Genomic DNA, 22,733 nt, shown 5'->3' with positions numbered 1-22,733 from the left:
CACCGTAGTTTCTATTTACCTTACCCATTTAGAAGTTTCCGGTTATAGTTCCACGTTAGAAGCAGACGTCAACTGTTTGAAATATGCCTTATATCTCGTCGTGGGAAGACTTTTCAAAAGCCGCTGAACGTTTATACTTAAACGACCCATCGAAGGTATCGTTTGAACATGGGAAATGTTTGCCAAATTGAACAGAATCAATGCAAAATATGGTTTCTGTTTCACTAGACTACAGTCATGACAATAGTCAATATGGCATAAAATCGTCTATTTTTTTTGCCAGTAGTGGCAGTATTACAGCTGCGAAATCGTAGCTCTTGATCTTTTTCTTTTTTTCTGATTTAGCGATCTAACATTAAAATCACAGAAAAAGTTAAAGCTACGTTACACTTTGAGTGCTTTTGGGATTCGGCGCTGGAGATATTTTTTTGTTTTGACCACCACTGAGCGGTCCTACTTAAAAATGCCTGCGTACACCTGCCAGGTTAAAATATGCCAGCAGAAGAAATGTATATGCCTGCCGGTTTGAATAGTTGAATTTAGAAATGAAATAAATAAATGTGAATTAATACATGTTAAATTAATACATTTATTATTTTTTTATATACAATGTAGTTATAGCTTTTCGGGAGATCAGAAATGCACTCAGAGTCTCCGTTCTTTCTACTGAAACATTGGTTAATTGAAATATTTGGGTAAAACAGAAAATATGAAAGTAAAAAATAGAAATAAAATACAAATACACTTAAATTTTAATTTCTTTGTCTTTCTGAAAGTTCAGGGTTGGTGATCCATACATTTACAATGGAATGCAAATTGGCCATTGCATTACCTAATCCGTTAATCCAATTAATCAGCATTCTAATCACCCGAGCCGACAAAGTGTGCCACAAATGTGAGCTAAATTCACATGATCTAATTAACAACCATTAATGTAATTAACACAATAAAATATAAATATGAACCTACGGCCAGTTACAAATCACTTCCTATATTTTCATTGAATTGTATACATTGTGAAACATTGCATTAAATATTCTTTAATTTTTTATTTCTTTTCTCAATTTCTGTTGACTTATTTGTTTTCTAATCATGGGTTCATACCCTTTTGAAACTTGTAATCAAGAGTGTGATAGTCATAGGAATGTAACTTGTGATTCATGTGACAATTGGTATCACCAGAAATGTGAAAGTCTTCAGCACCTGTTACAAAGTTCCACATTTTACACAGGAAGTAAACATACGCTATAGCTTTGAAAATGAGACAATAAATATTCTGTATAACTTGAACAAATTGATAAAAATATTCTTAAAAAACGAGTTGAATTGGATAACTAGAAATATTTTATCGAATATGGTTGCTGGATTCAATACCCACACCGCACCAATAACTAGAACTTCTTTTTCCGTGGCTGTTCCTTCTACTGATGAATGCACTGAAGGTTAATTGATTGGCTGTTCTACCACTAGATTCGTTAAATCTTGGCTTTAAAAGATATAAAGTGCTATTAATATTTTCTTAATATTAAGGAAAGTGTCAATCGGATTAAAATATTTATACTGAGCCAATCAAAACTGACTTAAGTATAAGGTCAAAGATAACTTAGCCTTGGCCAAATACATGTGGCTATTTTTAAATGCAAAGTTGAATGAAGGTTGAATATTAAACCATTGTCAACCTAAAGAAACTGGTTTACCTAATTAAGGAATATATAAAATTCCTAGAACAATGTTTTATTTCATCAGATTTTTGCTGAACAACAAAATGGCTGGCTTTTGTTTACCCTGCAATGCTATTGTTCTGTTGTGCATGAAGGAACATAATTATTGTTGGAGGACTCTGAATGGAGATAATCCAAATCAAGGGTTTTACATGTGTAAACCTCACAAGCACAGCTCCTCTTAAATTGATGTTATTTGATAAGAAGTCTGGGTATCATATAGATGTGCATGAAGGCATATTAATATTACTGTTGGATGACTTCATAGGGAGATAAATTCAAATTAAAGGTTTTACATTTGAGTCCTTTTGAAAGTAGGGTGGGGGGGTATTCTCTTTGTGAGCTTGCTCACAGTATTTCTAATTTATTCTAAAACATGAAAATTTCATTTGCTAGAAAAAAGTTAAGGAAGAATGCACTGAATGAGATGAAAATCATATTCTAACAGTACCTGAAAACAATAAAATGAACATTGTTATATCTTTAATGCATTCTTGTGAAAATTGTGTCGTTAAATTTTTTCCATGGTTAAATTTCCAGCCATGGAGAACCCTGTATACTATAACAAGTACATGCATTTAGCATTGTATACTCCACTTCCTTGTGTTGTCTGCAGTCCAGCAGCTGAATCACTTCATTACTTATCAGCTTTTATTTGGTGTGATTGTTGGTGTTATGTTGAGCATGCTGGATTTCAGACATAATCATTAGCAGTATGTATTATTGGTTATTAATAGTGGGTTGACAATTGATAATCATTTGACTTTATTACACTTGTTTTAAACTAAAAAAATACTGGCCTCTCTACGGTTTATGTACATTCATGAACTTAGACATAGGGTATTACCGTATAGTAGGTAAAGTGAATAAATATATTTTTTTGTGGATAAAATTTGAAAATGAACTTATTCAGTATTTCTTTTTTAGTGTAGATTTGTTACCAAATACAGACATTGTGATGGAAAATTAAATGTGAAGATAACTGATGATTCTGTGGTAAGAAATTTGTAATCTTTAACAAAAGGACAGAAACATGCATTTTCATGTCGTCTTGATAACAATTTGACTACAACTGAATGGATCTATATGAAATGCTGAAATTAGTAGCAAATGATTGGCTGGGGCATAACAGTAATGGTAGCACAAAAGCCTGGTCCTAAAAATACCTCTAATTTTCACAACATCAAAAAATTTAAGTTGTCGGTATCTAAAAAGAAATTCAAGTCATATTTCTTGTAAGGGTCACTTAAGTTTGCTATATTCATTCACCACAACATTATATTATAATTGTCTTTTTTTTTTTTGTCTGAAAGTAATACATGTAGATTTGTCCTTCAAAGGGGTGCTTATGGTTGAGTAAAAAGGGCAAAAGAGCTTGGCAAACTTCTGAGACCACAGCTGCCCTGTGTCCAGCATTAGTATATCTTATTTTTTTTATTTGTTTGTATTTTTAGTGTTTACAATACAGAACAGAGCATGCACAGGATGTGAAAAGATTGGAAAAATTAACTAACCAGTTAATGAGACACATGGCATCCAAAGAAAAATGAATTTCTATGATGGTAATGAACTGCTATAGTTGTTATGAATTTTTGTTAATTGTAATATACAGATTAAAATTTCTGAAATTGATTGAAAAGTGAATTGCCTGGTTGTCAATCTGGTAAAAAATACTGCTACACAATTTTTTGATACTGCTGTAAACAAAGTGATAGGAATTACCCTCTCTGTATGTCTATCTGTCAGTTTGTCTGCCACATATCAGTCTTTCCGAAGGTTCGTCGGACAGTCGGATATCACCGGTAAAAATGTGACAGGGCCGGTAAAAAAATCTGGAATAACAAACCGTAAGTCAGGAAAATTTCCGATATTAGTCATTCTTGATTCAGGTCAAAATGGACGATAAAACTTGGTTCGGTCCTGAAAATAGTATGTTTTAACTGGACCGAATGTCCTGAAAAAAAAAAAATTGAACCTATGGAAAGACTGAATTATATGTTGTGACACAACTCCACTCCATTAATTTTGATGAGATGTTATGGCCATTGGGATTGCAAGACATCATGCCTAGGCGTGCAACTGCATGGAGGACAGAATTTATTGTCAGATACCTACAAAGGGAAGTAATTCAACTGTTTACAGGTCTCAGTCATGCATTATTATTTCCATAGACTTCTATAGTGAAGTGCATATTTTAGAATTTTTAAAAAAATATGTAAATTGATTCAATAAAACTTTCACTTAATTAATAGCATTTCTGAGGACATGTGAAAAATTGATTTCCCGCAAAAAAAGTTGGGCGAGTAGGAAGATCAGACAGAAAAGTAGTCTTGCACTATAAATAGCCATTTCATGTACTTACTTTTTTGTTTGCACTAATCAAACCGACCTTTTCTGAGGATTCTGAGGAACATTTGTATGTTATAAAGTTAAATTTTCGTAACATAATTATTGTTGGAAGATTCCAAAGGGAGATAATCCAAATTAAGGGTTTTACATGTTTAAACCTCACAAGCACAACTCCTCCTAAATTGATGTTATTTGATAAGAAGGTTGGGTATCATATATAGCTGTTTATGAAGGAATATTATTAAAAAGTTTGTCATCTTATAGTGTTATGCTCTATTTTATAAGTCATGTCAATATCTTGTTTGTAAAGAGACTTAAAGAAGACACTATATTTTTATACCCTCCATGTTTTGATGTACACCTGCTCAGGGATAAGCAATGCAAGACTGGTACCTATACCTCATTGGGATAACTCCTTCTAAACTGCTCTATGGAGTATTATGAATTATTGTCCTGCCACAGTTTGGGACATAGAAATATTGGTGTTCGTCTGTCACACTTTGTGGATGCAACTCCCCAGATACCGCACAACGGATTCTGTTCAAATTTTGTAGGATTATAAGTCATTCTTCCTAGTTATGTTGTGCTACCATTTTGATTCAACAAAATTTCCACGAGTTAGAGGACTTCATTGAATTTGTACATGGTACACTATAGAAATAAATATTGTAGGATTGTCTCATTTGTAGTTCAAATATAGTTTTGATTCAAAAAATGTTTCAGAAGATATGGACTCTTGCACTTCAACTTTTGGGGTCGTTGGGACATTGCTATGAGTTGCCAGTTTTAAATTGCATTTTGTCTTGTCAGTCTATTGGAGCCAAATTAGGGCCACACCTTAAGACATAAACTTTATTATTTCTGGTCTGATTTTGAAAATTTTACAGATTCCTCATAAAAATTCCTGCCTATGTTTCAACCATATATCTCTTACGGTGTCCAAATTATAAGGAACCAAAAGAGGCCATGCCCAAAAAAATGGTCTTAGTTTTTTGGTCTGATATTTAGCTCACCTGGCTGTAGGCCATGTGAGATATTGCCATCACTTGGTGTCCGTCGCCAGCTTTTACAAAAATAGTATGTTGCTTATCAGGACAGATGGATAATTCCGGCTCTTTCGAGCCTCCAGTTTTTTGTGTGTTTACGATTTAAAAAAAAAACTGATTCCTGATAAAAATCTCCGCTTAATACAAGAGCTTTAAGAAGTATGCTTGGCAAATTTACTCTGATTATTTACTGTCTTCGAGATAATGAGGTACAAAGTGATCCATGAATGCACTCTCAAGCAGTACTTAGTACTTTAAATTGAGTTTTAAAATATTGTGCAATTTTGTATCCAAATCAATTGTGTCCATAATGAACTGCAATTCCCTATGTTTAGTGTGTCAAAAACTGATGTTGTGTCCACACTTGCCCCAAGTGAACAGAGTTCAACTGGCTGCAGTTGTATCTTGTTACACTTTGTGAAGCTTGCTTGAAGATCTATGTTTGATATTTGGTTCATGGTTTACCTTGTCAAGTTTCAGATAAAGCAAAGATTTTGTTAAATTTTGCTGAGTTATAGCCCTTTTACTGCAGGTTCTGTTTTCCACTTTTCTCATTAACAAATTATGCATGGTTTGCATTCTGTTCTTCTTCACATAAATTTCTTCAGGTTGGGGATGTTGTATTGCCATGCAATACTCTTGAAATGCTTGTTTTACTGACATGGAGGACTATTTGTGAAAATTCTGTATTTTATTTCTGAGTTAATGAACTTAAAACATTCTGGGTGTGTCATGCCACAGCTGTTCATTATGACTGTCATATCTAGCCTGATATTAAGCGTTCTTAATTTGACCTATGACTTATTCACATCTTTTACAGGATCTTCTTGACATCAGCTATTGCATTCAGTTACTGTCTACCTTCACAAGATTAACAGTATTGTATAACATCTATAATTTTGTTTGTGAGGACACATTATGAACATTAAGATTATTTGTATTATTGTTTGAAAAAACGACTTTGTATATATTTATCTTATTAAGTGTTTTTAGAATATTAATAAACTGTTATTTCGTATTAAACTTATCTTTTTTTATGTAAAATTAGCATTGAGCATACATGGATAACATGTTACAGTAACTGTCTGCTTCAGTTTTTATAGCAAACTAATTTTCATTGCCTACATTCTAACTACTATTCACCACTATTTAGCTAGACCTGTATTTAAACCAAGATACTGAAAAATATGATTTTGAGTAAGATAAACAATTCAAAAAGAAATAATGGTTGCCAAGGGAAAATGGGAGAGTTGTTGAACAATCCAGGACCAAAAGTGCCTGAAATTTATATTAGCAAGTCTTTTAGCAGTCAGTCACCATTAACAAAATTGATTTCCTAACTTGTAGAAGGGATTTGTGGTGGCAACCTTTGGTATAAATTTTATTGAAATCTGTTTAGAATTACAGGTGTAACTGAAGGCTGTTCCATTAAGATATGAGGTACCTGGGGAAGGAAAATTCTGACACATGTCAAAGTGTACAGCATGATCTGTGGTCAAATTTTGGTGAAAATCTGTTCAGGTCTCACTAACCACTTCTAATGTTTCCATTACTTTACATGTTAAAAAAGTAATTTTCAAAGTCTCACTGTGAATTCCCAGGGCAAATGACATCTTAAAAGTTGCATACCGTTGCGAAGCTTGGAAAGTAAGGCTTCCAAAATAATGCTAATGGTACGATGATTGTAGAAATTCTTCACAAAATTTACTTGAATAAATAATACTGAAAATCCACATTTTTACCTGTTCTGCTAACTGACAGCATGGAGGCAAATTACTCACACATGTAAACAATATTCATACACTTTTGTAATTAATTATATATATGATTTTAAAGTACACATTCTTAGCTTTATTTTGACTACTTTTAATCATAATACACACAAATAATGCACTTACAATGCATATGTCTAGGTTCAGTGTGTTTTTGGTACTACATAGGGGGGGTGGCCATTTGACCCGCAAGTGGTTAGTGAGACCTCAGCAATTTTGGAGTTATTGCCCTTCTTCAAGATCTTTTTGCTATTTTATTACTTTTAAAAAGTTCTCCGACGAAACTACTGGACAGAATTCAACGAAAATTGATATTGTTCCTTAGGTATGAGTGTTAGGAATTAAACATGGCCACTTTTACAAAAATAGAACGTTGCTTATCTAGTCAGGGGAGTGATTCAGGCTCTTTAGAGGGTCTAGTACCCAATCCAGTGCAGGTTATAACTCAAAAAATCAAATCAAATCAAATCATTCCTTATGTGGAATAGAACCTTATGGTACAATATCACTTTCACACATGCTATATTATTGCTGCTCGGACGTTAAACCCCAACAAACAAACAAACACATGCTATATTGCTATTGTTTGAAAACAAGCAAAGCTTTTGTATTTTTTTGTTTTTTGGTTTTTGCTCTTTTCAGCCCCTAGTTCCTATAAGGTGTAGGTCAAAACCTCCTATACAGTCAATCCCAGTCTAAACATTGTGGTATAGAACATTTAACTACAATGTCATAGATCCATATGCTTATACCGGTACAATGTACATGTACCTGAGTAATGTAGTTAAATTCTGTGAAAAGCTTTGAAATCGGCTGGGGCCATATCCTCCTAAATCCCTTATATTTTTAAGATCAACAAACTAGTATTGAAATTATTGCATAAAACCATGTATCTACGGACAATGACAGTGCCTATACCATTAAGCCACAAATTTTCATTCACAGTTGTAAGAAAGTCAAAGTGAAACAAACAAGTTATTTGAAATTTTATTCATCATGCAGAGTTCTTTCAAAAATATTCATTAAAAGTGAAATTCTTTGAAACTTGACATTACTTTTCAAAACGAATACTCACATAGGCAATAAAATGGAAAAGCTTAAATATGCACTAACATAATTGTATTGATATATGTGAAAACAAAATATATTCTTTGGCAAAAAATATACACATCTAGGAACATGCAAAAATTTCAGTACAGTCATTACAGAATGAAACTAATTTAGTTTCCTAAAATCTGTCTTGGTTCTAAAACAGTTCGTATTTTTTGGTAAAGTTTAACCTAGATATGTCTACGATTATAATAAATGTAAATAAATGCTGAGCAAATCTTATAACAAATAATGAAAATGTACATTCTTTTTATATCAATTGATAAAAATAATCTTTAAATCTGACAGTGCATTCAAATGTGAAAATAAACAGAAAGATATTGAATTGTTTTGGTTAAAATAATCTGTAGCACAACAATGTTATTGAGAAAACTAAAGCAGAACTTCTGATAATGTTTTGAACAGACTTTATGTACTTATTTGATAATCCTCCTTATATTTTACATAAAGAAGGTGACAATCAATTAACTACTTATCAAATACTATAGCTATTAAGTAGCAGTCTTTCTAAAAATCAGACAGAAGGTGATTCATGCATGTCAAAATCCCACTGATTTCAGTTTTATTTCTTGTTCAGAAAAGTGCAGATTTTAATGCAGAAAAGATTATTGTTATGTGAAAGTATAGCATCAGTAGACTGAAAACACATTGTTTGTTTGGTGTGTTTTTCTTAACCCATTGGCAATGTCTGAATTTTATATGGACTGGTACTTAAAAACATGAACAAACATTAAGTTGTCAAAATAAAAGGCTTCATTGGCTGCTTTCCATACAACCTGGTCCATTTTTTCAATTAAGAGATATTTAATTGAAAACTTAACCCAAAATCAGAATTTGGATTTCAGTTCTTGATGCTGTTGTTCTAAACTTGTTTCATTAATATTTTGGCTTCCAGGCCCTGTTCCATATAATTTAATCATGTATTTTGTCTGTTAACACTCAGCTGCGGTTGAACATGATATGACTGGTCAACCACCACATCATCAATGGCTGCATGACAGAAATAGACAGAATTAAATACCAGCTTCGTTTACTGCCACGAGAAAACCCATCACTGTCAGTCTGTGATAACAATTGCACTCGTAATGTTCTGATCTGGAAAAAATAATCAAATTATTATATACTTCTTACACACTTAGAAAACAATTAATCTGTAGTTGCTTATGTTGGTTACAATACCAGGCATTCTTGACAAAACTATATGGCACATATAGTGGAAAAGCTACATACCAGTTAGAATATATTACTGGTAGGTGTAACTGAAGCATTTCTAATTAATATGTATATAAACACTGTGCAAGTTAAATACCTACAGTGTGTGTTACAAATTTCCTAAATTAATGTACCAATGAAAGCATATTGTATACAGTTCAAAAATGACTACTTTTAACACTTGTTAAAATGTTGGGGAAAAAATCATAACAATTCCCCAAAATAAAAGGATAATATATTCAATATACACATGTATTTACAAAAAGACAACAAATAAGTGATATTTTTTTTTAAATTTCATACAATAGTTCATTTCAAGCCGACTCATATTATTGAAAGTTGAGAATCATAAAATGCAACTAAAACTTTCACAATAAAGATTTGTTAATAGATTATTTTTGGCTAATATACCCTAATTCAGCTGACAGATACCATAAAGTGGGTAATCTTCACAGGCAGTAGACCGGGCCTAGTGAAATGATGTGTACTTTTCTTGTTTCAGGTTTGTTGAATCCTTTATTGTCTTCTTGGGCTAGTCATTGAGAATTTAGAAGGAAAGGATTGCACAGGTGCTAATTTTGGCATATTTTAGCCAACTGCCTTTAAAGGGATAAAAAACAAATTACTCAAATAGGCTTTTTCATCCACAAAAACCAAAAATGCCCAAATTTTTCAACTACTCTTTTTCCTCAAAATCACCCAATTTTACACCTGCCAAAAGAATCGTCAATACCGTGGTTTCCACATATTAAAGAAGTTTATAGCAATTCTAGAAGACTATTAATCATATTCTCCTTTGTAAAGTACATTTTGTAACTGTTCTTTATGTGGAACTTGTGGAGACAAAATTCTTAAATGATTGAAATTGATAGGGAATGAAACACCCACTACAATACTTACTAAAAATACTGAGATAGTCACACCAAACCATAGCAGCACAAAATAATATCCATTTGACAAAAAGGCTAATCCTGCTACTAATGAAAATATCATCCTGAAAATAAATACTTAAAATATCACCTAAAATTACTCATAACACTGTACATTCTATAGGTTAACACAAACTCATTGCATGGCCAAGGTGTCTTATAAGTGGTGGGGCTTGCTGAACAGTTATACAAGGTAACATTTCAATTATGACATATTTCAAGGGTGTTTCCAAAAATACTTCAGAAACCATCCATATTCTATCACTTCTGGTACAGCCCTTATAGAAAACAGTTGACTAGCAGTGATCAGACTAATCCATCCGTATATAATTAGCTGTGGCCCACTCACCTTTAGTGTGGGCTACTCAAAATTTCTACTGTAATTGTAAAGAACTATACATATTGGATACCAAAATTCAAGCTGTGGGCTACCAAGTCAAAATTTTAGGTTAACCCAGTATAGGAAATTAATACAATGTAGTTACATCACTGAAATTAAGCCAAGCAAATGTTACTTGTGAACTAGGATCATACCATTCAATGTTGCATTTAACTTACCTAACAAATTTATATAGGTTATCACATCTGTGTATTGTAAGTTAAGGTACCCAACAAATTTATATCCACAGTAGACATCTGTGTATTTTAAGTCAACTTACCCAACAAATTTATATCCACAATAGGCTATCACGTCTGTGTATTTTAAGTTAGTGTTGACATTCATAATATATAAACTTAACATAATAATGACTAGTTCTATTATCAACCAAACTAATGCAGAACTGGCTTGAATTCCTAATTGTTCAGGTGTAAATCTGAAAAAAATATATAATACTAATACAAAATTTAAGATTTTTTTTCATTTTAAAGGCACATAGGAAATTATCTAGGACAATAATATAGTCTTTTCAATTTAAATATAATAAAACATGTTGAGAAATGTGTTGGCAGATCTACAAACCAACAAATTTTACTCCTGATTTCTGTGCCAGAGATAAGTTCACAATAATATACTGTTAGTTTCTTTTTCCACTGATAAAATGGGCTGAGAATAATGACCAGAAATATCTATTAATACAGCATTACTGGCAAATAATTAAACAGATGCTGTAAATCTATAAGTACCTGTTTTGTGTACCTAATACAATACCAGCTACCAACAAGTAAGTTACAAAGGCCATAGCTGAAAGAAAGTTATATATACACACTATAGGTTTATTGATAGATACATAATAGTCTGCAGTCACTAATTACAAATATAAAGGAATTACCGGTTTTAATGTTAATATCCTCTCAGGCAAGTTGATGAATATTCCAACTTTTCCAAATTGAAAACTAGGTTGTCCTCAGAATAACACATGTTGAAAAATACATAAAATTTGGTTGTCCTACAGACAAAAGTAATTTAAATTCAACTTGTTTGAAACTTGAGTCCTTAGCATTAGGACAGCATTTCATGCCAGATCCGAAATTTGTTTTTATTGATTACTATATGAACTAATCTTAAACAGTGATTAATCTGAACTGTCAATAGTTTTTTTTTTAGTAACTTTCCATTTAAAGATTAATGGAACACTATCTGCTTATTACTTCAATTACAAGTATTATCCTACCAAGTTATTGGCAAACACCTCAGTGATCTAGAAGTATTGGTCCTGTCATGTATTTTCTATTGCTGCTATTTATTAGTGCAATAACTGCTGTAGAATAAATTTTGGCTTCACATGCATAGTTCACTTCATATTTGGTAAAATTATAACTTGAAGTGAAATTTTCAGTCAGGTCATACATTGTACATGTTCCTATAAATATTTTCTGAGTGCCACCTACCGAAATGTGTAACCTATACCCGTTTCAACTTTTCCCAGTATCCAAATACTCATTTGCCGATTTCTTCATTATTACATATTTCCAGCTGATCCTTTGTACACATTTACAAAACGATACGATGGCTAGGCTAGAATCTATGATTTTTTAAGTATTTTTCAAAAATGTGATTTTTATTCAATTTTTTGTTTTCAAAAGTACTGAAAAATGTAATATGAAATTCCCATACCCAAAATGAAAGTCAGGTATTTTTGTTATTTGTTCATTTTTTTATATATATATATTGCACATCAGGAACACCACAATATTATTAAAATATTCAAGGGTGATAAACTAAAATCGCACAAAATTCTATTCATGAGATTTTTATCGAATTCAAATTATGGCATTTTTCAAAACAATATCAAATCTTTCAAAACATTATCTAAATTCTGGAATTGAAGTTTTAACAGCTGAACGGTTTCAGAAGAACGTCAAAATTTGGACTTGAAAGTAAGAAATAGTCAATTATTAGTTTGGTATGGTTACTTCCAGTTACACTTTTGAGAACATAAAATAGACTGAGTTTGAAAATATCATAAATGATTTCAACTAGGATTAACTCTAATTGATTTAAAACATCATTCAATACTTTAGGACCAAGTTTCAGTATAAAATTCCTATTAATAATAGAAAAATAGTTGCTACAGTATTTTGGGTACAGCTATGCATTGCACATTTCAGGGAATACTTATTTCCTGTCTCTGGATTTTTCTTTTTTTTTAAATAAAGATACTTTCAAATTTCATTTATAACTAGAAAAAAAAGATGCACCATACTTCGCAATCAAGCTACCTATTTACATTTAAAAAAAAAGAGGGAATAAATAGGAAATGAAGTGATTTAAAAAGAAAACATGCCATGCAACCCAATGGAATAGTGGAATTTTTTGTAAATTTTATGAATAAGCAGCTCTGTAGAGATCAATTTTGTGTATAAACATCTGTAAAATTTCAAAGCTGTAGCTCAAAAACAGTTTGGAGATATCTGGACAAACTATGTACCCCCTACTGCTCCATGGAATTTAAAAAAATTCTCAGTTCAACTATCTCTACAGTTTCAGCAAAATTGTATGCAAATCAATTCCTCTGGCTCAGCACATCTCCAAATCCATTAAGGGTATGAACATCTTTCAAAATTAAAACAAGAGGCTCCCAGGAGCCTGAATCGCTCACCTTGTTAAATTTTGCCTTTCAAAGGCAATAAATTTTGACGAGAAGTTGTCCAACAATTTTGACTAAAAATTCTTTGGTAGGACTTATCATAAGATCTTCTCAACAACTGAAAATTTCTTTTAATCTATCATAGTTTTGAAGATATTGACTGAAAACCGTTGAAAAAAGGAGTCATTTTTTTCCCCTTTCAAAGGCAATAACCCTTACAAGGAGTCATCTGACAACTTTTATCCCTGAAGACTTTTGTAGTCCTAATAATATGAATCATTTCAGCTATAGAAAGAATTTTGCTTAACCATACGGTTTTGGAGATATATGTGAAAAACTACTGTCTGACCCCTATGTTCTATTTTTAGTAACTGCAGCCATATTTTTCGACGAATCAAAAATCCCCACATCAGTTCTATGCAAGATACCCCAAGGAACATTCATACCAAGATTGGTTTCAATTAATCAAGTAGTGTCAGAAGTGAATATTTTTGAAAGAAATGACATTAAAAATGGCAAAAATCATTGCAAAAGGGCAATAACTCCAACATGGCTTAAGGGTTTAAAACCAAAATTTGACCAGAGATAGACCTCATCATGCTTAATACTTTAACTCTGTCAGAATTTAGTTAAACCTAATGGTTTAGGAGATATATGTGAAAAACTACTGTCTGACCCCTATGTTCTATTTTTAGTAATGGCAGCCATGATTTTCGACGAATCAAAATCACCACAACAGTTCTATGCAGGATACCCCAAGGAACATTCAAACCAAGTTTGGTTTCAATTGGTCAAGTAGTTTCAGAGGAGAAGAGTTTTGTATAAATGTTAATGGCGACGACAGATACCAAGTGATGGCAATAGCTCACATGGCCTTTAGCGAGGTGAGCAAAAAAGATGTAGCTAAAAAACTGTGAGAAAAGATAACTGGACAAACCATATACCCACTATCAGGACAGACAGGGGTTAGTTTAATAATTATAGGGTTGACCATACTTAAGTAGTAGGCAAATCTAAAGTATACTTTAATTTTACCAGCATCTTAAAATGATTCCCAAAATAAGTTCCTGAGTAATTAATTGAAAGGTAATTCATGACTTACATGGTATGTACAAATCTGGTGCATTTAGTTCATGTCTTGGCTGTACAGGTTCATCTGAGTTATATTTAATTGTCCAATCCTGAAATCCGTTATAACATTCAGTGTAAAGCCAATGTACTAAAATATCTTATCAAACATTGCAGTAATTGCAAGCCAAACTGGAGTTGTTTTTATAGTAGTAAGTAATTAAGTCCTTGAGCCAGCACTCCACAGTATTGTAGAACTGCCTAATTTTGGTCTTGTAAACTGATGCTTTGTAACATTTATCACTTTAAAAAAATGTCAAGCATCTGTAAATCTATATATCTAGAAATAGCTCTAGCCAAGACCTTCAGGATGCAGTAAAAATTTTCTGGAAAAAAATTACCCATAGCATATAGGGTTACCATAGAAACCATGCAAAAATATGCGAAAATTTGCAAAAAAGTTCATAAAATCATGTTTAAAAATATCAAATTTCCCGCAAAATATCTGCAATTTTTATTCCATCCCCTGAAACTGTTCAAACTTTTTCCTTCGAAAACCCCTTCCTCATATGGGCATCGCCGGTTAGATTTTGAGCTATTTCACTTTGTAATCTACTTATTTATTGTCATTGAAAAAAAGCCCCTTCAACATTGAAAATATATAAAACATTGCAAAATACTTTCAAAAGTCCCCTTTTTTCAGAAAATGTTTTATCAACAATAGACTCTTCATTTTTAATCACTATAGCAACCACCAGTTTCCATTTATGTCATTTTTCATCCCTAGCCAAAAGTGGGAAACTAAACTAAACTGTGGAGTGCTGGCTGACAAGCCATGTGAATTGTTTTTATACAGCCATTTTTTTCATCCATTCTAATTCTAGTACAACCAATAACCAAAACAAAAATCATAAATATAGGGTACAACAAAGAACAAAACAGAAAGTTAATGATACTCTACCAACTCATTTTTGAAGATATTTCAGTAAGTTAAGAGGTTTTATCTTACGATTAAAGAAATTCATACAAAGGATTCTCATAACTAACTAAAATATTGGTTACTTTTGTTACGAATTATGGTACCTTATTGGATCATGTATCTATTACACCTTTGGGTTTTTGGCTATATAAGTGTACACAGGTAAAAATCAATACACAAAATAAACTTAATAAGTGCAAAATACGAATAAAATCATAAAAGGCCTGTATTGTGGCAAAATAAAGACTTCACAGTAAAAATTCTTTCACAACCACATATTTTAGCTACGTTAGGTAGAAGATGAAGACAGTTTTCCTAAAACTGACGATTAAACTTTAACATTGGGGTAAATGGCACCAGTCTAGCTGTTCAGTGTTGGCTGTCACTCTCATGTTAATTATTAAGCTTTTGACATTTTCAGGCTGCAAATTTTAGTTCATAAGCTAGATCTCATCAAGAAGTTGGAACCCTTCCCAGCAGTTCAAAATTTAGTCTAGAAAATCTGAATTATAGGTGAATATAAATATGGTAATAAATTGTGTGAAAGTTTCATTAATTTCCATTCAGTGGTGTTGGAGTTGTGGATAAGAGATGGGTATCCTACTGCATTATGGAAGTATTAACAGAAGTGCAAACAAAAGTACATATGGAAGTACAGACTGAAGTACAGAAAGTAGTAGAGACAAGGACTACCACCCCTATAACTTTTTGCACTCAATTTGCAAGCAGGGTATAACAAAAGAAAATTGAATAAAGGACACCATTTTATGGGCTCATAAAGGGGATTATCAGTGTTTACCCTAATGACCCCTTTTTATAAAAGAAAGACTACTGAACTTCATCAATATGTTAGGATTACAAATGTACTTAACTACTGTCAAAGGTTATGGTCAATCCTGACACCATATTTAAGGCAGAATTTCAAAGCTACACTTTTCACTGAAAAAAAAAGTTCAACACAACCTGTATACTATACTGCAAAACTGACCATTACTTACTGATTGAGTAAATGGAAAAAATAAAAGGCCTAACTTCTTCCCAACATAAGCTGTGTCAACAGCAAAATAATATTTCAATCTGGATGTAGCTACATATTTTTCTAACTAAAATGAAAACAAAATTAAAACACATTACAGCATTTTAAGATGGAATTAGGAAATACAAAATAATACCATATACTAGTTATGTTTTTTTACGGTCATATAACGTGCTCAAAATATAAATAAGTATTATTAATTAATGTAGCAATTGTACTTATGATGTGTACTACCTAATTATATCATATATTTAGATTAAAATATACCTTTATTTGTATTTGTATTGTAAGTGTCTGTTTAAACCCTATATCGCATACCCTATATCATACCCCAAGACCTATATCGCATATCCTATATCACCCCCTTTCATGGACTATACTTGAGATGTAGTTAAAATGTATGATATAATGAACATGACATGTCAAAATCTGTATCACATATGGTATCAACCCTCTACCTATATCACCCCGCAGGCTGGTTGCCCTAGGGGTGATATGAGAATCTAAAGTTGATACCCCATGTGATACAAATTTTGACGTAATATTCAGTATATAAAATTCTTTTCTCCGCAGATGAAATAAAATTAAAAATTTACAACAGAAAATAACATTCAAACTACAATAGTGTACTGTAACTTTTACTAAGGCATTAATTATTACAGTTTGGTAAATCCAGCTGTAAATTTTTTAAATAAGTACATAAAATATTGTCGTGGAAACTGATATTTGATTTCTTTTTCAATTAAATGTGCATTCGATTTTTATAGCCTCTTTTCACCATTTTTATTCCATTTTTCTTACTTAAGAGATTTGTGTATTCCAATTACTTGTTATTTTGCATGCAAAATCATTACATTTTTATTAACATAATCTTTCCCTTGGTCTGCTAAAGTAGTACCATACTGCATTGCCATGTTAGCCATTGGGTCATTGAGGAATTGACTTCCTGGTATTCCAGGATAGGGAGCTTGGTTGTATCCTGCAATAAAGCATAAAAAATATAGAAAAAAAAACACATCTTGAACTAAGAGTACTTAAGGTAAACCTTTCTTATGTAAGGTCATATCATTCACATATTACCTGCAGTAGAGGGGGATATGCCAAAGTAACACATGAGGTAGATATGTCACCAGAGATGTAGTCAAGGGTGATATATTTACTGAGTGTGTTAATCGGTGTATCATCCTCTGCTGCAGGCATTATGTTATATTATACTAAATACTTTTTTTAATGCATCACACTTTTATGCACATGTGCACAACCTTTAAGAAACTCAAATGTAATTTTTGCAATACCTCAGATATAGTGAATGTCTAACTGGAATGAAATTTACAAGTGCTTTAATATTTAAATAAATCAACAATAGCAAAATAACAAAAAATTTAATCACCAATCTTTTTCAAGTATTTAAACATTGTTTTCCTTTCGTATTCTTTTTTTTAAATTTACAAAATTTCTGGTCTCAACCCTTAGCTAGATAGGCATTAAACTTGTCAAGTCTCTAACTTTAAATAAAATTTGACATACAATTGAAATTTAAAATTAAAATTACAAAATCATAATATTTTCAAAGAACAAGTCCCTTTGCATTCATTAATTTTAAGTTTTGTGCTTTTCATCCCCTACTCATTTGATTTCAATTGAATAGATACAGGGTATAAGTGATTTTTTTTCTATTCAAACATGTTCTACACAAATTACAAATGTACCTTGATCAGGAGGAGGTCCATAACCATATTGCTGTGGTGGAGGCTGTTGCATGCTGGTATCTTCATATAACTGTGGTCTAGAGCTTGGTTTCTTGGGTCTTCTTTTCTGTCCAGCTGAAAGAGGGCATTTACTATGTCACACAGGACATTAGTTGTATCTCTGAACCTGCTTTTATATATGTTTCAAGACAACAAAAAATATTTGAAATGCATCAACAAAAATATTTCCCAGGAAAATAGTACAATTTCATTGAGTCCTATACAAGTTATTGTCTAGACATATTGAAAATGTTTCACCCTCTTATTCTTAAATAGTTACAACCCCCAAATTAATCCCAGCATTTCTTTTGTGGTATGGCACCTTGAGGTATAATATCACTGAGATCTATACAATTACATGTACAAGTTATTGTCTGCAAACCGAAAGGACAACAATGACAGCTGCTTCATGGGAATGGAATTTCATCTGTAGACTAAAACAGCCTCCGGTAATGTGAAGCAGCCTGGACTGGCAGGTATCAGACCAAGTTTTTGGGACATTCTCTCAAAAGTTGCAAACCAAATTTTTAAAAATTTTTCGTCAATTTTTTTTATGCCTCATTTTTAAGGGAAAAATTTTGTCTTTGAACTGTATACAGAAAATCAAGATGTAACTGATGGTTTTTGAAAGAAAATTGAGTAAAGCAAATCAATGACTGAAGTCTTCATATTTGCTAATCATCAAATGTTCTATGCCATTGATTTTGGCTTGCCTTCAACATTTGAAATGGCATGAATGTGATATATATAGTGGCCCTGATAATGTATGTGACCTATATAGTCAATTGTAATAAGCCCATGTGTCTGAACCAGAAACTCGGTAATGTTAAATGTTCATCTTTTAATGTAAACTTCCTGTTCTCATACAAGCAATACACTTAGAACACGTGTATGATATTTAAAAAGTATATTTTTATCTTGTATGAAGCTAAAGTATATTTTTATCTTTTATGAAGCTAGAACTATGAAGCTAAGATGGTAAAAACAGCACCGATCAGCAGCATAATGTTGTGTTATAATACATAATGCAAATCATATGTCGTCTGAATATAGCTGAAATATTGCTGCTCGGACGTTAAACCCCAACAAACAAACAAACAAAAAAGCAAATCATATGTGAATGTAAAGTACTGAAATTACAAGTGCAAGAAGTCACTAACAATATTAGCAACTTAAAAATGAATAGATTCCCCTTAACTGGACAAGTTGGTTCACCGTTGCTTTGTTTTATACGGAATATACATTTTGTATATGCTTTAAAAAAATTCTTATCTAGAGACTTTGTGATGTCACTATTCAATATTTGCAAAATTCAAAATTGAGATTACTTAAATTAAACATATAGGTAGGAGGCTGCTATAACTGGTGATAAGATACAATTGCACATACATGTATCAGACTTAGTTCTTGAAAACACCAAATTCAATAAATCTATTGAATATGGTAATGGTTACAGTATTTGATAACTCTGTTCAGGACTATAATTGGTAAAAAAATAATAAATGAAGTTTAATATTAATTTTGTTTTCTCAAAATGCTATATTTAATTAGGGAGTGTATATTAGAGGAAGAAGTCACTTGTAATAATCTATATACATGTAGAACACTGCCATTGCTATTCTGCTGTTTATTAGCAAATTTTCTTGGATTTCTCTTTTGGATATTGGGTAACTTTGCTAAGGGTGTTTGTAAAAAACACTGGATGGATTTTGATGAGTAATATACCAAATTAAAGATTGAAGAATGGCAACATACATTTTTTATTTATTTAAAATAAGAAAGAGGAATATAAATATTTACCATTTCAATATTATGTCCTTTAATAGACAAATAAGCGAAAAAATCTCATCTTGAAGGTTTATAAATTATGATTTGTCACTGAATATTTGCTGAATATTTGTTAAAAATATCGCATTTATTAAAATGAAATTAATATTAAATGAAAGAGAAAAATATGCTGAATGGCAATGACTATTTTTCATAAGTGTGCTTTGAATAACAACAAAATGATTACTAAATGAATGTGCCTATGTCTTGAGAAAGAAATATCATAACTTTTATTTTCCTAAACTATACCCCAGTAAGCTGTAAATCATTGTGTCTTTCTGTTTGTTTAACCCTATGAATTTACTACCAGTTAAAAGATTAAAGAAAATTCTTTAAAATGATATAATTTTTATTATATAATGATGAGTTTGGAATACAATTAACAGTTAGAAGTTGACCGATTTCATTAATTTTCCCTGTGGAAATTACTGATAAATAATAATTATTGATTTTTACAGGTAAATTTTGACATTTTTATTATATTTTAGTGTTTAGAGAACACAACCTTCCTTGGCATTTTCATCATAACTTTCTTCATTATCAATTTGTCAATTTTATAATTTATTATATAACTAAAATCTTGAATGTTCCCCCCACCCCCCCAAAAAAAAAGTATACATGTCAAATGTAAATATTGTAGGCTTTAAGTTTAACCAGTAAAAAGACTGGGGAGTTTCTTTACACTTACAATGTACATGTATATAGACTCCATTAAGAGTGATCAGTTTCTGTAATATAAAGTCCTTGATTTAATCATTTTATTTGCATGCGGTTAAAATTTTGGGTTTGTGTAATAAATGAAGCTGATTTCATGGCTCAAATTCTCATGGTTTCATGATTCATAAGAATTCTTCATGGGAATGTAATTTTGATGGAGGCTCTATTGATACATGTATATTGTATTCCATTCTACGTCCCTTGATATAGTGTAAAACTCACAAATCCTTCTGGACAAGGGAGATCTTAGAAATAACATTAGTTATGGTGTAAACTACTTTTTGAGAGCAAAATATCAACAATCTGTAAAACATTTTGTCTTTTAAAAAAAATGGGAATGAATTTGTTTCACGGTAGTGGACCAATTCGGTTGGCGAGAACTACCACTTCACCAGTATATGACAGTCTTCGTGAACACATGTAACAGACGACCTACATACATTATGTAGCGAACCAAAAAATACACATAAAAAACTGAAGACATGGGAAACAAGGCGTCACACACAAAATAAGTCTGCCAAAACAACACTTAATTAATGTCAGTACTGAAGTAGATAAATCCTCGTGACATCCAATGTATCTTTTATACCCTGTGTGTACATTTATTTTCTTCCGTCTCTGATCAACAAAGTTAGCCTGTGGATCACTTATTGTTTACATGAGCTCATAAACTTACGCTGACGGAAATTTGAAGGACTGTCCATTCTTCTTCTGATCAGACGAGTAGTGACTGAGTTGGCAGGACACACAGACAGAACTGAAGGAAAAGGTTAAAACAAATGCAGTGGTTCCGATTACTATGATTCGGATAGTTGATGTTACAGGATTTTTTAAGATATTATCCAGGATACCTTATATATCAGTTAGTATCTAGAATATTTTTACCGATATTTTTTCCAGGATAATATTCATACGGTTGAGTATTACCCTGGAAACATTAATTTACATGTACATGTATATTTTTAAAAGGTAAATCATACCGGAGATACAAGTATTTTTAAACAATAAAATTTTATCAAGGATAATTTACAATAACTAAGCATTACACTAATCATATTGTTAAATTTGTTTTAGGTTTTGTATCAATGTAGAGAACCAAAAGAATGTATTTTTTCTATTTTTTATATCAACATTTAACAAAAAAACAAAAAAAAACAAAAAAAACAAAAAAACAAAATAAATAAATGAAAAATAAAATAAAATGAAGAGAAAAAAAAACAATAACAAACAAACAAAAATCATAAATGATAAATCAAAATTCATGTAAGAGTATTGAAGAAAGTTGGCAAAATGATAAACAAGAAACAAGAAAAAGAAAACGGTGTGAGTTTATTTAGTCGGTAAATTAATCAAACTTACGTTTGTTGTTAATATAGTCGCATGGTCGGGTATCCAGTGTATTTTAGTGACGTAGCTATAATATAGGAAAGTTCTTCGTAATGTCAACACTTACCTGTGATTTGGTTTTGGTTGGCAAAAAAATCCATTGAGTGGCATATGGGGCATCAACTTTAAATCATCATAACTTTTTTCCATTTTTAAAAATAATATAAAAATTCTTTTGGTTCCTTACACGACCAATAAAACTCTTTTTATACATACAATTTTAAATAAACTGGGATTTAAAATAACAAAGTTATAATGTTTTGAAAATTGGGATTCTAATCATGAAATTGTCAGTTTATTTCGTTGTTTATTTGCCAACCAATTTAACACTTAATATAGTGAATATGACACCACTGAGATTGGCGAACTCTCCTATATGAAATTAACGACGATAGACAATACTTTATTTGATAAACCTCAGACGCACAGGTGTACAAGAGGACATATACACACATTCAAACATATTCACAACATACAACTATTTTATAAACCACATTCAATACATTCACAATTGTTATAAATACATACAATTACATCACAGAAAACTTTGAAATATTTTTATGAAATGAGCAAGGTCTTTGTACATTTAAGTTGACATAGCTTTAATAAATTAATAAATTTTTGTTCAGTTGGATATTGTAAATAATAACTAGGTATATATTTTTGCCTAAGTTCTAGAATTTCTCTTTTCTGACAAATGAACAGGTACTGAAATTCATCGCCAGCCCTGTTCTATTTCTATATAATTGACACGTTCGTTCATCTCGTGGGATTCCTGACCTTCTCCCGGTTTCAATAGGGATC

The 22,733-nt window shown here is 31.5% G+C and overlaps 3 protein-coding genes across 4 annotated transcripts in view; 1 reads left to right on the top strand and 2 right to left on the bottom strand.

Annotated features, from left to right (window-relative positions):
- LOC148624062 (transmembrane protein 196-like) overlaps positions 1-22,733 on the bottom strand; it is a 321,118-nt gene that overhangs the window by 88,276 nt on the left and 210,109 nt on the right. The gene's annotated exons all lie outside the window — the stretch shown is intronic.
- LOC148624076 (signal recognition particle 9 kDa protein-like) lies at positions 7-6,139 on the top strand. The gene is made up of 4 exons (XM_088566554.1): positions 7-155; positions 2,649-2,717; positions 3,176-3,283; positions 5,937-6,139. The coding sequence occupies exons 1-3, from the start codon at positions 84-86 to the stop codon at positions 3,269-3,271; spliced, it is 237 nt and encodes a 78-aa protein (XP_088422680.1). The 5' UTR covers positions 7-83; the 3' UTR covers positions 3,272-3,283; positions 5,937-6,139.
- Positions 7,864-21,271, bottom strand: LOC148624075 (protein YIF1B-like). 2 transcript variants are annotated; one of them, XM_088566553.1, is made up of 9 exons: positions 21,220-21,271; positions 17,961-18,126; positions 17,106-17,230; positions 16,214-16,318; positions 14,271-14,349; positions 11,265-11,322; positions 10,799-10,954; positions 10,111-10,204; positions 7,864-9,093 (listed from the first exon to the last, which is right to left on the bottom strand). In XM_088566553.1, exons 2-9 carry the CDS (start codon positions 18,010-18,012, stop codon positions 8,938-8,940), a joined length of 825 nt encoding a protein of 274 aa, XP_088422679.1. In that variant the 5' UTR covers positions 18,013-18,126; positions 21,220-21,271; the 3' UTR covers positions 7,864-8,937. The 2 variants fall into 2 exon arrangements, with proteins under 2 accessions (XP_088422679.1, XP_088422678.1); XM_088566552.1 differs by having other exon boundaries at positions 17,961-18,074.

The sequence above is a fragment of the Perna viridis genome, chromosome 2 (assembly GCF_037379345.1).
Source record: "Perna viridis isolate PV_CMFRI_1.1 ecotype Kerala chromosome 2, ASM3737934v1, whole genome shotgun sequence".
Taxonomy (NCBI): domain Eukaryota; kingdom Metazoa; phylum Mollusca; class Bivalvia; order Mytilida; family Mytilidae; genus Perna; species Perna viridis.
The sequence above is the reverse complement of the archived record's forward strand: the minus strand, read 5'-3'. Positions and strand labels throughout refer to the sequence as shown.

Coding starts and splice junctions, on each gene's coding strand:
- LOC148624075 (XM_088566552.1), bottom strand. CDS start 21,247: ATGGACAGTCCTTCAAATTTCCGTCAGC. Junction 18,075..21,219: donor TCCTTCAAATTTCCGTCAGC/GTAAGTTTATGA, acceptor GCCCTCTTTCAG/CTGGACAGAAAAGAAGACCC. Junction 14,350..16,213: donor TTTTTCCATTTACTCAATCA/GTAAGTAATGGT, acceptor AACGGATTTCAG/GATTGGACAATTAAATATAA.
- LOC148624076 (XM_088566554.1), top strand. CDS start 84: ATGCCTTATATCTCGTCGTGGGAAGACTTTTCAAAAGCCGCTGAACGT. Junction 156..2,648: donor ACTTAAACGACCCATCGAAG/GTATCGTTTGAA, acceptor TTTCTTTTTTAG/TGTAGATTTGTTACCAAATA. Junction 2,718..3,175: donor AGATAACTGATGATTCTGTG/GTAAGAAATTTG, acceptor TTGTATTTTTAG/TGTTTACAATACAGAACAGA.